This window comes from Urocitellus parryii, chromosome 5, assembly GCF_045843805.1.
Source record: "Urocitellus parryii isolate mUroPar1 chromosome 5, mUroPar1.hap1, whole genome shotgun sequence".
Classification (NCBI taxonomy): domain Eukaryota; kingdom Metazoa; phylum Chordata; class Mammalia; order Rodentia; family Sciuridae; genus Urocitellus; species Urocitellus parryii.
Genome location: NC_135535.1, coordinates 125,594,888 through 125,612,146, shown reverse-complemented (window position 1 = coordinate 125,612,146; position 17,259 = coordinate 125,594,888). Strand labels below are relative to the sequence as shown.

The following is a 17,259-nucleotide window of genomic DNA, read 5'->3' as shown; positions in this document are numbered from 1 at the left end:
GCCCTGAGCCTGGGGTCAGTGCCGTATGCTCTGTCACAGGGAGGTGGTCCTCTGCTTGTAAAGCCCCTGGAGAGCAGCCCCGTGGTCCTCTTGCAGCAGTAATCATGGCTAGTATTTGCTTGACATAGTGGGAAAACTGAGGCTAGGATGGCTCTGAGGCTTGCCCTAGTCTACAAGGCTGAGCCCTCATGGACTGTGCAGGGGGGCAGGAAGCCAGAGGAGGGTATGGAGCCTTCCCACTGCTTTCCCAATCACACCCCTCTTAGTACCAGGAACCACTCCTCTGAGGAGCGCCCCGCCGAGAGAGGGCCATGTGGCTTTGTGCTTGTGCTGTCTGTGCCCCCTGCCATGGCAGGAAGGTCCAGTTCTGCCACCTGACCTCAGCCGCCTAGGCCCCAGGCCCACCTGTCTCCCAGGGGTGGGAGGGGTGAGACTGTGTGTGCAGCCACAGGAGGGAGAGCACACTTCCAGGCCTGGGTCTCAGAGGCCCGGGCCCGCAAAAGCTTCATGATCCTTTTACACTTGGTCGGTTGCCTGATGCAGAGACTGAGGCCTGGAGGACTTCAGAGTCTCCCCTGCTTCGTGAGAACTTTCAAAAGAGGCCTAGCCGCAATGTTAGGTGGGAACCCTGTAGCCCTCAGCAGGGCAGCCACAGGGGACAGCCCTAGGGAGGCCAACAGGATGCCTGATGCTCAGGTGTCTACATGTCAGTGGCATGTCTGATTCCACATGTCCAAAAGCCAGTCCCACATCTTTCCTTAGACCCTGCCTTCATGCTCTGTCTTGTGCTGGTCAGTGTTCCAGGGCTGAGACAGTCCTTCACAGTGTCCAGGGTCGGCCTTGCCCCTGTTCTTCTGCTCCTACCTGACCTGAGGAGCTCTCTCTCGTTTATGGCAAATCTGGCCCAAGTGGCTTCCAGATGCCTCCCTCCCATGAAGGCTCCCTTAACTATGTTCAGAGTGGCTTCTTCTCATGCTGGCCCTGGGGTAAGTGTGGTCATCCTAGACTCAGACCACCGTCTCTGTTTATCCCCTTCATACACACTGGGCTTTGGACTGTCTCATTCCTAGGAGGTTCCTTTCTGTATGGCCAGCACCATTTTACACACATCACCTTCCCTCAGGCCGCCTTGACCACAGGCTCCCTGTATTTCCTCCTGGCATTTTTTTCCACAATTTCTCTTCTTATCCTGCTTATAACCTTAGGAGGCAGGCTTTGTGTCCAGATCCCAAGATGAGGCCCCATGTGCACATAGCAGGTGCTGAAGAAACATTTATCAGGTGTGCGGTGGCTAAGCGACCACTTGGGTGGTACGTCTGGGGCTCTCGCCACATACCCTGAATACATGCAGGCTGCCTAATGGCCTTGTTCTTCTCTCCTAGGAAACTATGCCCCAGACATCTGTGGTCTTCTCCAGCATCCTCGGACCCAGCTGTAGTGGACAGGTGCAACCCGGCATGGGGGAGCGAGGAGGCGGGGCTGGCAGTGGCTCTGGGGACCTCATCTTCCAAGATGGACGCCTCATTTCTGGGTCCCTGGAAGCCTTGATGGAGCACCTGGTCCCCACGGTGGACTATTACCCCGATGTGAGTGCCTGGGGTCTTGGGGAAAGTTACAGGGAAATGTATCTGGTTCCAGGAGAGGCTGCTTCTGGGAGGAGGGGGAGGCCCAGACAGTCCCACTTCCTGTACCTTCTTCACCCTGTGACCTGCCTGGAAGAGGCTGCAGTGGCTTCTCTGCTGCTGCTGGGATGGCCCTGGAGGCATAGGAAGCAGAAACACAAAAAGGACCCAGCCCCTAGGGGAGGAAGAACTCAGGTCCTGGTGAGGGTAATCCAGCTCATTTCCTGGAAGCCATCTCTGAGCTGACAAACTTATTTTGTGCATAAACCTCATGATCCAGAACAAAGGGTGACAGTCCCACCCTGAGGTATGCAGACCCTAACATATGGAGCAGCAGGCCCTCAAGGGCAAGGCTGTGCTTCATCAACCCAAATCCTTCCTTTTAACCTAAATATGGTGTCGTACATTCTGAGAATTGAGAAAATATTCCCTTGTCACGTGTGGCTTCCTTCCGCCTCTGATGAGTGACGTCTCTTAGCAACGGTGGGTCTGTAGGCCTGCCTGCTTCCTTTTGTGAGCTGAGCATCCATCTTCTGGGAGGGCCTGTCCTGGACCCTTCATCCTCCGAGGGCAGTCATTGCCTTGGCTTTGGCTGTTCAGAGGTGGTTCGCAGGAGGTGCAGGCAGAGTTGTTGGTCTCCAGCTTCTTCCTATTGGCTGTGCTGGAGTCAGCTCAGCTTCCCCTCCTGTCAGGCCACTTCCCTCCTTCTGGGGCTCTGGGAAGATGCACCTTTGCATTGTCCACTCCCCTGTTTTTCTGTCCACCCCATAAGCCCTGTCAGGGACAGTGCTGATAGTACAGACACTGATGTTGAGTGCCTGGGGGCAGAGCCAGGAGGAGAAGCCTCAGGTCCTGAAGAAGCCCAAGGCAGGACTGTGACCCTTCAATGCTAGTCAGCCTGTGGGTCAGCGGTCCTGTGCTATAGCAGGAAGAACTCCTCATCTCATAGGCTTTTCCCAGAGGAGCCATCCAGGTGTTATCCAATGGAGTTCTTGGAACATTGTGCTCTACGATCCTGACTGCTTCCCAGGAGAGAACAGAGAGATGACAAGGGAAGAAAGTAGGCCAGGGTCTTGGCTGGGTCTTGGCTCCTCTGCAGAGTGCCTGGGTTCCCCCTTTCCTCACTGCCAGACAGGCATGTGGGCCAGACACGTACACCCCAGTAAGTCTTCACTTTTCCTGGAGATGGTAATGGCTCCTCCCCTATCTGCCTTAGCCAAGAGGTGATAGTGTGCTTTTCCTTATGTATCTGAGTTGTCTGCTGATGAGGAGGACCTGAGAGTCCTACCTGCAGCTGGGACCCATAAGCACCCATGCTGCACAGCCTAGCACAGAGCGCAGGAAGTGTGTGTGGAGGCAGAGGATACCCTGATATTCCAGGGAGGGCTCCTAGTAGTCTTATTCCCCACCTGGAGGGCTGCTTGGGGGCAGTGAGGACCCCTGGCCCTGTGTCCTGCTCCAGGAGGTCTGCACTCCCAGGAAGCTTGGCCGTGTTATCTTTGGGCTGGAGCAAGGAAGTTTGTCCTTTGGGCTGGGAGTTGGGGTGGATGGACCTGCCCTCCCACTTCTCATCCTCTGGCAGCCATTTCAGGACAGAGTGAGGTTGAGTGGGGTAGATTCCCTCCTAGGAGCCCCAAGCAGCCTCATGGAGATGGTATTGACCCACAAGTCCACCTATAAGCAGAGTCCAGTATGAAGATTCCACAGGAACTGACCCTGCAGATGGAAGGCCTGAGAACCCTGGGCCACAGATTCCCCTCGCCACCCTTTAGTCCAGTCCTTGAGGATCCTGGTGACAAGGGCACATGGATGTGGGATGGAGGGGCCCTGGAATGGCAGTTGGGGTGAAGGGCTACACCTGGTCACAAGATCCATAGCTTTCCAGGTCCTGTCCTCCAAGGCCCTGTTCCTGCTGACCAGGCCATGTCCTCCTTGACCTCTCAGCTCCACTTAGTCCCCCAGGTCACATTCCCACGGGCTAGGCCCGATCCTTTCCCTCTGACTGCTCTGCCCACGCTCCCCATCAAGCCACTCTGCTGCCAACAGAGCCCTGCCTCACTGAGCAAGCCATCTCTCCCAGGTGTTCCCCACTGACCTTGGCAAAGCCTGCAAGGATCTGGAGAACCAAGAGGCCTGGACCCGGTCTCAGGGAGCATCTCGGGCTGGGCAGCATGCCCAGACAGCCCCACCATCATCCAAGGCTGGCTCCCATTATAGAGTGGGACAAAGGGTGCTGGAGAATTCCAGCCCAGCTGTTCCTCCAAGGTGGGTGGGATTGGAGTAGCAGTATGAGAGAAGCCAGGTGTGTAAGTGAAGGAAACCATGCAGGTGAAGGCACAGAGGCCCCACATGTGATGCTGGCCTGGGAAGGGCCAGGCCAGGAAGAGCAGCGGCATGAGCCTACCTGGATGCTGCCATTCCTGGCCTGACCAGCACTTTGCCTGTCTCCTTTCTTCAGAGGACATACATCTTCACATTCCTCCTGAGCTCCCGGGTCTTTATCCCCCCCCATGACCTGCTGGCCCGAGTGGGGCAGATCTGCCTGGAGCAAAGGCAGCAGCTGGAGGCTGGGCCTGAGAAGGTATGAGTGCGAAGGGATCCTGGTGCTGTCTGTGTCTCTTGGGGTGTGGCTTCTCCTGGTCTGAGGGGTGTTGCCAGAGCAGAGAACTCCTTTTAGGATGCTCCAAGTCCCTACTATTGATGACACTTGTGCCCCTTCCAGGGAAGGGCCCCATAGACAGCCGTCCAGACCAATGCCAGTCTCCCTGATATGGAAGGTTCTGTTATAGCCAGCAGGACCTGGACCGTTGCCACCTCATGGGGGGTGGGGGTCAGGTGGCAGTGTCCTCAGCCTTCACTGCTCGAGTATTTTATAGGGGCCACAGTCTCTTCTGGATGGTGCCAGGTTTCAGACAGTCAGGAAGCCATAGCTTGACCCTGAGGCCCTCGGAGGCAGGCATTTGGACAAGACTTTCAGAAGCTCAGGGTCCAAAGTGGAAAAATGGGTGGTGGACATGATATCCAGGGGCTGGCAGGGCTGTCAGAGCAGCATAGGAGTGGGGCCCGACCGGCCCTTCACCTCCCTGCTTCATGTGGCCAGACCTTCTGTCACTGGAGGTTTGCAGAAGAATGCCCGTGAATGCCATGTGCCCTCCACATAGTCTTCTCAGAGTAGCTGGCACCAGGTGGTCCAGTCCAGAGCACTGGCCAGTCATGTCACCCAAAAGGGGCAGGTTCCAAGCATATGCAGGGCTGGGGGCTGAGTTGTGTGAGAGCCTGGGTCCCCAGAGCATTAGGGGTCATGATAGCCTGGGTCCCCAGAGCAGTCATGGTTCATGCTGTGGCCATAACAGTTGGATTGGAACAGTGTGGTGGGGAGCTGATCAGGTATGGGAGGAGCCATGGTGGGTGCAGGAGTGGTTCTGGCCTCTGGGCATTCTGGTGGGTCAGTGAGAATTTGGCAACAGAGCATCCTGCATTGCTTCCTCTCTACTTCATGGGGGCAGAGGCCATGTAGGCATCCTCTGAACAAGATGGGCAGCTGCACCCACACCCTCCTTCCCTCAGCCCTGTGCCAGGGTGCAGGGCACCTGTCCCCAGGCTGCATGTGCAAGTTGACACAGGTGACTAGGGATACCTCTACCTTTCTTGACCAGGAGTCGTTAACTTACTTGCTCCTCAGGTCTACACCCTGCCCTACGGCACTTGCAAAACTGTCTTTAACAGAAAGGGCAGATAAGCTTCTAATTTAACATTATGATTTTATTTGATTTTCCTGTATGCTTTTTATGGGTAACATTTAAGTATTGCAAGTAAATCTATGTTATAATAGTGATGGGTTATGGTTTTGGAAATTAATTTGTTTAAATGACAAAAAAAAGTTTATTTAAGGGAAGTAGGAAACAAAAAGGAGTCTCAGAGGTCATTCTGGTGTGGCAAAACCACAGGTGGCATGTGTGGCAGAGAGACATGCCCAGCACAGGCCCTGGGCTTAGGGGTATGGGTCCTGAGGCAGAAGGAAGCTGTGACACTTGCCATCTTGCAGTCCTATCTGGCCCATGGGGCCTCACACTGATCCCTGCTGCCCTAGGCCAAGCTAAAGTCCTTCTCCGCCAAGATTGTGCAGCTCCTGAAGGAGTGGACAGAGGCCTTCCCCTATGACTTCCAGGATGAGAAGGCCATGGCGGAGCTGAAGGCCATTGCTCACCGTGTCACCCAGTGCGATGAGGTGAGGTCCTCCCTCAGCCCCTGGTCAGGCTGCTTGGGTCTGTCTTCTGGAAGGTGGGGTATACAGACACAGACTAGTATTGATCCCCTCCCCTGTTACTCCAAGCAGCTCAGCTGGCCACCTCTGGGAAAGCCACACTTTTCAGACCCCAGAAGACCAGTTCTGACCCTGCCCTCTGCCCTTCTGCTAGAAGGATAGTTCATGAAGAGAGTGGCAAGGTGGCTCCACCGGATCTGCCATATCCCCAGATGCAGCTCAGCTGGCCAGAATTGGGTCAACTTTGCCTACAAACACTGCATGCAAGACTATTGCTCTGAACCCCCTTCTGGCCCTGGACACCCTTGTTGGGACCTATTGAGAGGATATGAGTCTGTATGCTCTTTCTACTCCTAGCTCACTGTTGGCCTTCGCTGGAGATAGGAAACCCAAGGAGCTGAGAGGGTCTCTCTGTGCTGAAGAATTTCTTTGTGTTCCACAGCTCCTATTCCCTGGGGGACTCGGGAAGCCCTGGGAAAGCTTTGGGAGAGATTGGGGACCCAGGCTGTCCCCACCCAGGGTAAAAGCCCTTCTTGATGCCTTGACTCATGCCGTGGCCCCTTCTGATGCTGGGAGGCAGTGACAAGCAGCTCAGCTGGCCACCTCTGGGAAAGCCACACTTTTCAGACCCCAGAAGACCAGTTCTGACCCTGCCCTCTGCCCTTCTGCTAGAAGGATAGTTCATGGAGCCCACCTTCCCCAGTAGGCCTCAGAGGAGCCCACACTGCACCCCTCTCTCATCAAGGGTTCAGAGGCTCAGAGCAGCTCTGGACAGGGCATGTGGGCTCAAAGTCAGCCATGTCTCTGGCGATGAGATGGGTTTCTCATGATGGCAGTGGACTTACCACAAGCCCACCTCAGCACCCTCACCACTCTCTGACACTCACAGGAGAATGGCACAGTAAAGAAGGCCATCACCCAGATGATACAGAGCCTGCTGCTATCCCTGGCCACCCGGAGCCAGCTCCAGGAGCTGCGGGAGAAGCTCCGGCCACCAGCTGTTGAAAAAGGGCCTGTCCTCAAGGCCAAGCCACCGGCCGCTCAGAAAGACATCCTGGGCGTGTGCTGCGACCCCCTGGTGCTGGCCCAGCAGCTGACCCACATCGAGCTGGTCAGTGCAGCCAAATGCTCTGCATGGAGTAGAGTGGGACTAGGGCCACATTCACTGCTGCTTGGACAGGGCTGCTGGACCCAATGTCCCTCTCAATGTAGTGCTGCCAAGATCCTTGCCAGCCAGACTGGGTGGTCACAGGGAAGCTGGCTTGCCAGCCTTGGCCTGTGTGCCTCAGGCTGGCTGTGTCCAGCTGGTATCGGGTCTGCAGGAGCTTGGCAGCCCTGTGTGAATGGGAGGGTTTGGTACTGCATTGTCCTCGTCCCAGGATGGAAGATTGGCCTGGGAGGAGAAGGGCCTGTGCCCTAGGCAGGCCTTCCCTGTCTCCAAGGCCTGAGTCACTCTCCCCTGCAGTTCTTTTTCCTCTTTTAGGGGAGGCTGGTCACCCTCCCTTTGCTGTCTCTCCCCCCTAGGAGAGGGTCAGCAGCATTCACCCTGAGGACCTGATGCAGATCATCAGCCACATGGACTCCTTGGACAACCACAGGGTGAGTGGGCTGAGGTCCAGGCTGCACTCAGCATGACTTCTGGAGTGTCAGATCATGAAACCTGATGGCTTTCCTGGTACCCATTGAGGGGGTTCAGCAATGGCCACACAGAGTGATGCATGCTGGGAGGGACACAGGCTCTGCTTGGGGTTGGGGAGCTAGCATGACCTCCCAGCTTAGCTGAGCACTGGGCAGCCAAGGAGCAGACAGGTGTGAGCAGTGGGAACTGACTTGCCCAATCAGGGTCCTCTGGGATCCCTGTGACTTGCTTTGTAACCCCCAGTGCCGAGGGGACATGAACAAGACCTACAGCCTGGAGGCCTATGACAACTGGTTCAACTGCCTGAGCATGCTGGTGGCTACTGAGGTGTGCCGGGTAAGAACGTGCCACAGCAGATGTGGGTGGGGTGGCCATGCCCTTTCCAGACCTGGTGAGGTTGTGAATTTTGCCCTGCCTGCCTCAACTTATATGGAACACTCTCTCTCTCTCTCTCTCTCTCTCTCTCTCTCTCTCTCTTTGTCACACTTTAAAAATTAAGAAAAATATGAAAAAATATGAAAAAATTCATATTTTTATACAATAAAACATTATAATTTGGCTAATATCATTCCCCTGTATTTCCCCTTTAGATGATGGAACTTTCAAAATAAGCACATGAAGTGTCCATTGCCAGGGCCTTGGTAGTGCTCCCACCCTGAAGCCTCCATATCCATTGATTACTTAAATGACAATAGGGATCCCCTATGTGGGAGTGTGCCCCTTGTGCCCAGCACCATTCTGCCAGCCTTGGCAAGCAAACAGCCCATCCCTTTTATGGCTGAGGAGATCCATCAGGTGTTGGACATGTGTCTGAGTCTCACAGATAGAGCCTTGAATCTCCCAGACCTGGAAGTTAAGTCCCAAGGAACTTCTCGACCCTCTGCCCAGTGGCCCCAGCTCCTGTGGCCTGTTGGTGGCTCCACGCTGAGGTCATCCTGTTGCCTTCCAGGTGGTTAAGAAGAAGCATCGGACCCGCATGCTGGAGTTTTTCATTGATGTGGCCCGAGAGTGCTTCAACATTGGAAACTTCAACTCCATGATGGCCATCATTTGTGAGTGCTGGCACAGGTTGGGGGCTGCCCACACCCTCTGCCTTCTCATGCTCTGACCCCTGCCCACTGTCCCTGCAGCTGGCATGAACCTTAGTCCAGTGGCTCGGCTGAAGAAAACATGGTCCAAAGTCAAGACAGCCAAGTTTGACGTCTTGGAGGTAGGTACCCAAGTTACTGGCACAGCCCAGTGCCCCACCTTTGTCCTGTGTGGCAGCAGGGGTGGGATCTTTCCTTTGATTCAGACATGTATGGAGCTGGCCTGCTGGTGGGTTCTCAAGCTGTCCTTGGCCATTGCTGCATCCAGTAGAACTAGCATTGCCTAGAGCAAGTTAGAGAATGGAGAGTTTGACAAAAGGGATGATATCCACTGAGCAGTCTTACTGGCCTTTTCCTGGATCAGCTTTCCCTAGTTCTGGATTATCTGGGTTGCCCAGAGGCTGGCAGACCATTTAGCTCATCTGCAGTCCTTCCCAGATATATTTCTATCACTACCTCCCGACCTCTGGCAAAACATTTGTCCCATGGAGCTGGTCAGGCTTAGTATATATAGAAGAGCAAAGCAAGGTCTGGAAGGAAGGGGGATGAGACCTGGGCATAACAGGGCAGGGCTGTGACACTTCTTTATAGTTTTCCACAGGCCCCAGTGTTCAGCAGGCACCTTTTGGTTTTACCCACTCTGTGCTCACTCCTGGGCTCCTCTAGGGACAGTGACTTCTCCTCTTGCTGTCTTGTGCTCTGCAGAGGGCATGCTGAGTGGGTCTGAGGGGCTCACCTGGTCCTTGCTATGCCCACAGCACCACATGGATCCATCCAGCAACTTCTGTAACTACCGCACTGCCCTGCAGGGGGCCACACAGCGGTCCCAGATGGCCAATAGCAGCCGTGAGAAGATTGTCATCCCAGTATTCAACCTCTTCGTTAAGGACATCTATTTCCTGCACAAAATCCACACTAACCATTTACCCAATGGGCACATTAACTTTAAGGTGAGCCCAGTCCCTTGTGGTTCTGGCACAGATGGGTAGGCAGAGACCATGTGTCCCCACAGGTGTGGTAGTGGCTTTGTGGCAGTATTTGCAGGTTTCCCAAGCTCTGCCTGAGGTTTGGAAGGGCTTTAAGGACTGAAACATCAGCATTACTGCTTGGCCATGAGATGTAAGGCTCGAGGAGTGGACTGTGCCCTTCTTGAGGGAAGATCTGATCACAGAGCTTGTTGACACAGGGAACCTATATTTACCCAGGATCCTGGTTTCACCATTGATCCCATCCAGGAGATAGAACAGAGGCCACTTCTGGGGAATTGGGGGTCAGGAGAGTTTTATGCAAGAAGGAATTTGAATACAGATGAGATAGTAGCAGAAAAGGGCTCTGACCAAGGACAGGAGGGCAGGACAAAAGTGCCTGGGGAAGTATAGGTGGCACTGGGCTCCTACAGGTAAAGAAGGGGTAGGCACTGTGGATGCCTATATAGGCCCTAGAAGTGAGATCATGGCATGTCCTGGCTGACACTTCTGTGTTGGGTGTGGCCAGGATGCTGCCTCAGGCTGGAATCATAAATGGAGCCCTATCAGGGGAGACACAGTCCCTGCTATAGTCTGATGGCCCAGGCAGAAGGCATGATAGAGTGGCCTCAGGGAACATATGCTGGTTCTGATGTAGCACAAGACACCATGGCCCTGGGGTCAGCCATGCAGGGCCACTGTCTCCATCTCAACAGCACTAATGACTGGAGCGGCAAGACCAGAAACCATACCCCCTGCCTCTGACTGGGTTTTAAGCTCACAATGACAGATGAATACTTTATTGGTTTTCTGTACCTTCAGAAATTTTGGGAGATCTCCAGACAGATCCATGAGTTTATGACATGGACACAAGTAGAGTGTCCCTTTGAGAAGGACAAGAAGATTCAGAGTTACCTGCTTACAGCGCCCATCTACAGCGAGGAAGGTAAGAGCCCCTTCCTGGCAGTATGCCCCACTTGCCAGCTGGACAATTGCCCTGACTCCCCATCTAGGCCCCTTGTCCTCTTGGGATTGCCCTGGGAGGTGGGTGTGATTATTACCCAGAATCACATAGGGGCTACTCAGCTTGCACCATGAGTGTGCATGAAGGTGGGTTATGGACAGATGACAGATGACAGATAAGGAGGACGGGATGCTATTCAAGAGAACCAAAACAAGGAAGTACTCTAGTCCCTTGACAAGAAGTCTAGGAATTCCTTGCAGTAGAAACCTGCATATTACCCAGCCAGAGGTTTTTGTCCCTTTGTCCTGGGACTAGCTTTGCCCCTGGAAGGGATAACTGGGTGTGGCAGGCAGACACCCAAGGAGATACTGGTTCTAAGAGCTTTCCCATCCTCAGCTCTCTTCATCGCCTCCTTTGAAAGTGAAGGTCCTGAGAACCATATGGAAAAGGACAGCTGGAAGGCCCTCAGGTAGGATACCCCAGGGACCCAGGAGCCCACAAGGAAGGGAGAGGACTGGGAGCACACATGACAATCTGCCTTTCTGAAAGGGGTCCTGGGGCAGTGGGAGACTGAGGACTGGGTCCGGATTTGGGCCCTCCCCTCACGAATCAAGGACCTACACTTTCTGCCTGCTCAGGAGCCTGACTGTTGTCCTGTCCCTTGCCCACCTTTAGGACCACTCTCCTTAATAGAGCCTGAGGGTCTGGATGCAGCCTGCACGTAACCGGATGAAGCACACGCACAAACCAAGTTTGAATCTTGATTGATATGGGTTGAGATGAGGAGGCCTCACTGGTTGGGGTCCATTTTGTATATAACTTTTATGAAAAAGAAAATGGTAATTATTTCATGCATCAACCTTTGGCACTTACAAAGTTTTTTTGTTTATTTTAAATAACAGGGCAGGGCCCTGCTTTGGGGAGGGGTGGGGAAAGAGTATCATGGGAGATGGCATCCATGATAACATCTTATTCTAATGAAATGTAGATTTTTATTTTATACTTTTGATTATTAACATCTTATGAAAAAAATATTTTAAAAAACCCAACCAAAACCAACGTGAGCCCTGCCTGCTCGGACGCCTTTCCAGCCAGTGTCTCTGATGTCGGGGTTAGTGCCTTAGAGGGTACTGGGGGTCCGGTCTTCCTGCTCTGTTGTTTGAGCCTTCAGTGAGCTCTGCCCTGAGCTGTGAGGCGCTCACCCTCAACAGCCTAGGCCATGAGGTTCCAGGGGGAAGGGCTGGGGCACCTGGGAGGTCTCGTATATACTTCTGGAAGTGAACCTTTGAGTGCGGGCTCTCCAAAGTTTACATTTTCATTTTCCTTTATCAGGGATTTATGGGGTCGGGGAGGGGCAGGGGGACACCTGGTGGCATATTTTCTGGAAGAATATGTCTGGCAAATTCTTCAATTGTGTTTTAGACAAGAGAAAATCTAAAGTAATAAGGGGGAGGGAGCCATAGCATTGCAGTTTTCATGGCTGTAACGGAAAGACACACTGAGCTGTAATGAAGAGAACACCAAGTAGACTCGGGATGGTGACATTTAAAGCTGTTCTCGAAACCCACGCACAAAAGGAAGAGAAAGAAGCAAAGTCAGTGTGCTAGGGGACTTGCCCTCCTCTTCTCTCTGGTGGGAGGCAACCTCACTGGAATCTAAAATCAGAAAATTAGCCAGGCTGTAACTGCTGGAGCCCTTTCAGATGGAACTGCCCAACACTGAGAGGTATTTTTCTAAACCCAAACCAGAAGAGAACACTCCATTTTTCATGTCTGACTTCCTGGCGTGAACCTTGGGCCTTACTGACCGTGGGACTGCACGGCTCTCTCCTTTAGAAAGCCAGAGGCGGTCCATCCACACTGACTGTCTCCCTTGCAGGAGCTTCTCATCCTTGTCCCTCTCCACTTGCCTGGCTTTGGCAGGAGCCACGAGTCAGGAAGCCAAGTCAGGGACCCGTTAAGGTCCCAATTCCAGAGCTCAGAGGGAGAGCCTGGAGACGAATGGGCCAGGCCTGGTGAAGGAGGCAAAGTGGCTGCTGCCCTCAGCCAGAGTGGAGCTGAATAGTTACACTGTATTGTCACAGTGTGTTTGCACTTTTCAGACATTCTAGCTAGTCCAGATTGTATACTGATAGTACATATTGCTTTGTTTATGTCTTTGAGATAAAGAAAGGCTGAAACTTGAGAATATATATTTGGAATACAATGTCAGAACATTTTCTGTATGTGTGTTAAAGAGCCTTCATGTCAATGTGCGCTTCACGGGTCACCAGTTCTACTTGAAACAGTGTCTATGTTTGCTATTTTATTTTCCCAATTTGATACATACCTTCAATTTGATGTTTTGGTATTTGGAGCTGATCTCTGAGTATAAAGCTGTACCATAGCACAGGATGTCAGTTTTGGTGTGACTGGACGTACTTGCATCAATAAAAGAACATGTTGCTCCCCACTCTTGTGTGTGCCAGGTGGTATGCCATACGTGGTGCCAGTAGCCCAGGCTAGGGAGGAAGAGAAGGGAGGACATATCAGGCATCCAAGGGGGCACCTGGCAGGGAGCATTCATCTGCAGTTGGGCAACATATTCTCACAAAGGGCTTTTCCAATGTGCAGTGCAAGACTAGAACAGGCTGCACAGTGTTGCAGTCCTGCTTGCCTCAAAGCTGGTGGCAAAGGATGCCACTAGCTGCTTTAGTCCATGGTCAGGTAAGTTGAGGACACTCAGTGAAAAACTGCAAAGGCTCTTTCACTGCAGGAGCCTTCACAGTCGGAACCTGGATGAATGTGGACATTGCGGGTCTTCAGGCCCAGGGGGGGCTGGGCAGCACTTGTTAACATCTTCCTGTGGAGGCATATGCTGGATACAGGTCTGGGTGGGGCTTGTCCTTGCCTTCAAGAATCTTCAAGCAGGGTTTACTGAAGGGCACATGAAACTTGGGAAACTAAAGGAACTGAGGCACCAAAAATGGGGAGTCACCCTTCTTTTCCAGCCTGCCCATTCCCTGCTGTGGACAAGGCCCAAGCTGGATGAGGTCCTCACTACAGTCTAACCCTGTGCATTCACAGTAAACTCCACTAATTTCTAATTTGTTCATTATCCAACATTTCCACAAGACCAACACAACCCAACAGAAAACTTTCTGCAGTGACAGAATGTTCTATAACTACACTGTCCAATATAATGGCCACGTTTAACTACATTTTGTGGGTATTGAGTATTGAAATGTGGCCAGTGTGCTCAAGGAACTAAATGTCTAAGTTTAAATAGCTGGTAGCCACTGCATCAGACCAAGGCTGAGTGTGAGGCCTGTCTGCTGCTCTCCCCCTATCATCTGGTACACAGCACTAACAGGTGCTCAGGTGTTTGTAGAGAACATGAGCTTGTAGTTTGTACAGAACATGTGAAGATACCTGAACTTTGGGCAAATGACAATATGTTTATGGCATTCCTAGTTTCCTGGTAAAGTTATTTTTGAGTTTCACCTACCCAACCAAAGAAGGGGCAGGACATCTGTGCATTGGATGTGAGCTCATGTGACCTGCAATGACACCAACCTTGGCCCATTTTGTTTCCTGGGAAACAAAATGTGCATTCTCAGGCCCCATTCCAGATATGCTGAATTGGAAAGCCAGGGGAAGCCTAGTATAGCCTGGCTGCAAACCATGTGGGAAAAGCTCTGTGCAGTTAAGGGGCTGTGGGTGGGCTCCTGCATGTCCACCTCCTTACAGCCCACCTCTCCCAGGTGCCCTCTACTCACACATGGAACTTTTGTATGTCTGCCAACACATCATACTCCTGTACCCTACTCTCATTCTTGCAAAGCTAGGAGACTGCAGTTCAGTCTGCATGAGCCCCTGAAATGTTCCCTGGGAATGGTGACTAGGCTCCTTGGGGTTGTCCCTCATTTTTTTGTCACACTGTATGTGGACTGCCAGTGTCCATCTCATGTCCTGGTTCTTCTGTGCAGTGCCATTTCCTCTGTAGCTATGCCCAGTGAACAGTAAGTACCTGGTTTCTCACAACACCTGTAATATCCAAATGTTACCTCTCACCTCACAAAGTTGCACAAACAGATCTATATTAGAGCTCCAGGTGTGGCAGGAAGAGGAGCTAAGGATCTACTAAGATCCTGTTGAGACCTTTGTGACAGATTACTTGTGACATACATATCTCCTGCACCTACACCTGTTTGCCATGTTCCTTAGGGAGGCCAAAAAAGGCAACGGTCAGAGTGAGAAGTGAAGTTAAAACTACTGGATCTAAGTTTTGGTTTTCAGCTGCCAGATGCTTGAACAAGTTATCTGGCTCTTTAAACCTCCATTGTCCCAGGATTAAAATGGGAATCACCCTAGTAGGTTCAAGGCTCTGGGTTCAATTTCTAGCAAGGATGTGGGGAAATTTTTGTCTCATGGTTTGGAAGAGTAGATGGCACGGAGCATGGGTGGCACCTCATGATGCTGAGCTGCTCTTCTGCAGAGAGCAGCAGTTCTTGGGAAACAAGAGGCAAGCATTATGAGCAGCACCCTTCTCACAGAAACACTTGAAGTCCTATCAATGCCAAAATACACTATCATCACCAAAGAGCCACTTAGTTATTAAATCCAACCAGTATACAAACTTACATGAGGAAAAAAGATATTTGAAAATTTGGGATTGAAAACTACTTCCTAAACAAAATCTATAAGCCACATACAGACCAGTTTAGATCATGTTAACACAATTTCTATCTTTATTCCTTCCAAAGAAGTCCTAGTACTGTGAGGAGGGTAAGGGACTGCCAAAACACTACAAGTATCTACCCCAACATAATCAGGACACTCATGATGGATCTTCAGCAGCAGTGTTGAGTAAACAATGTTGGAAAGGATATAAGAAAGCAAATTATGCACCTGTCCATTTCTGACACCATGAAAGACTAAGTATCTGCCTGATGAAAACAACCCATAAAGTTGTACAAAATGTACAAATCTAAATGAAGGCAGGACCCAGAGAAGTCCAGAAAGAGCTGAATCCAGCTTTTGTCCCATGAGCATCCATTTTTTTTTTAAGTCCACAGGGAGATGCAGAAGGTGATCCGGAGTCTGCTCAAGAAGAGGGATCAAAGAGGAAACCCTGCCTGCTAAAGCTGGCATCCCAGAAAACTACCCCTCAGTGTAACCGTGAACTTGAAATAAAATGCTCTAACCAAAGCCCAACCAAGGGTGTTAAGAAAAAGTGTCTGTTCTCAACATATCGGAATCTATGGGACACAATGAAAGCAGTTCTAAGAGGAAAATTCATTGCCTGGAGTTCATTCCTTAAAAAAAGGAAAAACCAACAAATAAATGATCTCACACTTCATCTCAAAATCCTAGAAAAAGAAGAGCAAAACAACAGCAAAAGAAGTAGAAGGCAAGAAATAATTAAAATCAGAGCTGAAATTAATGAAATTGAAACAAAAGAAACAATTGAAAAAATTGACAAAACTAAAAGTTGGTTCTTTGAAAAAATAAATAAGATCGACAGATCCTTAGCCATGCTAACGAAGAGAAGAAGAGAGAGAACTCAAATTACTAGCATACGGGATGAAAAAGGCAATATCACAACAGACACTTCAGAAATACAGAAGATAATTAGAAATTATTTTGAATCCTTATACTCCAATAAAATAGAAGATAGTGAAGGCATCGATAAATTTCTTAAGTCATATGATCTGCCCAGATTGATTCAGGAGGATATAGACAACCTAAACAGACCAATATCAATTGAGGAAATAGAAGAAGCCATCAAAATACTGCCATCCAAGAAAAGCCCAGGACCGGATGGGTATACAGCAGAGTTTTACAAAACCTTTAAAGAAGAACTAATACCAATACTTTTCAAGCTATTCCAGGAAATAGAAAAGAGGGAGAACTTCCAAATTCATTCTACGAGGCCAACATCACCCTGATTCCTAAACCAGACAAAGATACTTCAAACAAAGAAAACTACAGACCAATATCTCTAATGAATCTAGATGCAAAAATCCTCAATAAAATTCTGGCGAATTGGATACAAAAACATATCAAAAAAATTGTGCACCATGATCAAGTAGGATTCATCCCTGGGATGCAAGGATGGTTCAATATACAGAAATCAATAAATGTTATTTGGGGCTGGGGATGTGGCTCAAGCGGTAGCGCGCTTGCCTGGCATGTGTGCGGCCCGGGTTTGATTCTCAGCACCACATACAAACAAAGATGTTGTGCCCGCCAATAACTAAAAAATAAATATTAAAAAAATTCTCTCTCTCTCTCTCTCTTTTAAAAAAATTAAAAAATGTTATTCACCACATCAATAGACTTAAAGATAAGAACCATATGATCATCTCGATAGATGCAGAAAAAGCATTTGACAAACTACAGCATCCCTTTATGTTCAAAACTCTAGAAAAACTAGGGATAACAGGAACATACCTCAATATTGTAAAAGCTATCTATGCTAAGCCTCAGGCTAGCATCATTCTGAACGGAGAAAAATTGATGGCATTCCCTCTAAAATCTGGAACAAGACAAGGATGCCCTCTCTCACCACTTCTGTTCAACATAGTTCTCAAAACACTGGTCAGAGCAATTAGATGAAAGAAATTAAAGGCATAAAAATAGGAAAAGAAGAACTTAAATTATCACTATTTGCAGATGACATGATTCTATACCTAGCAGACCCAAAAGGGTCTACAAAGAAACTATTAGAGCTAAT

General features: G+C 50.5%; 2 protein-coding genes across 4 annotated transcripts in view; one reads left to right on the top strand and one right to left on the bottom strand.

Moving 5' to 3' along the window:
* Csgalnact2 (chondroitin sulfate N-acetylgalactosaminyltransferase 2) overlaps positions 1-17,259 on the bottom strand; it is a 78,314-nt gene that overhangs the window by 9,773 nt on the left and 51,282 nt on the right. The window contains exons 8-10 of one of the 3 annotated variants that reach the window (XR_003301765.2): positions 12,871-13,042; positions 9,350-9,512; positions 8,073-8,896 (exon numbers count right to left, since the gene is read on the bottom strand). Coding sequence is in view for 2 of the 3 variants with exons in the window: in XM_077798305.1 (XP_077654431.1) it covers positions 12,873-13,042 (170 nt within the window). In the remaining variant the exon portion in view is untranslated. Of the gene's footprint in view, positions 1-8,072; positions 8,897-9,349; positions 9,513-12,870; positions 13,043-17,259 lie in introns of those variants that run through there. The other 2 variants (XM_026399521.2, XM_077798305.1) reach the window with 2 other exon arrangements.
* Positions 1,389-11,264, top strand: Rasgef1a (RasGEF domain family member 1A). The gene is made up of 12 exons (XM_026399524.2): positions 1,389-1,586; positions 4,081-4,203; positions 5,713-5,850; positions 6,776-6,997; positions 7,411-7,485; positions 7,769-7,861; positions 8,475-8,577; positions 8,656-8,735; positions 9,372-9,563; positions 10,401-10,524; positions 10,939-11,011; positions 11,218-11,264. Exons 1-12 carry the CDS (start codon positions 1,389-1,391, stop codon positions 11,240-11,242), a joined length of 1,446 nt encoding a protein of 481 aa, XP_026255309.2. The 3' UTR covers positions 11,243-11,264.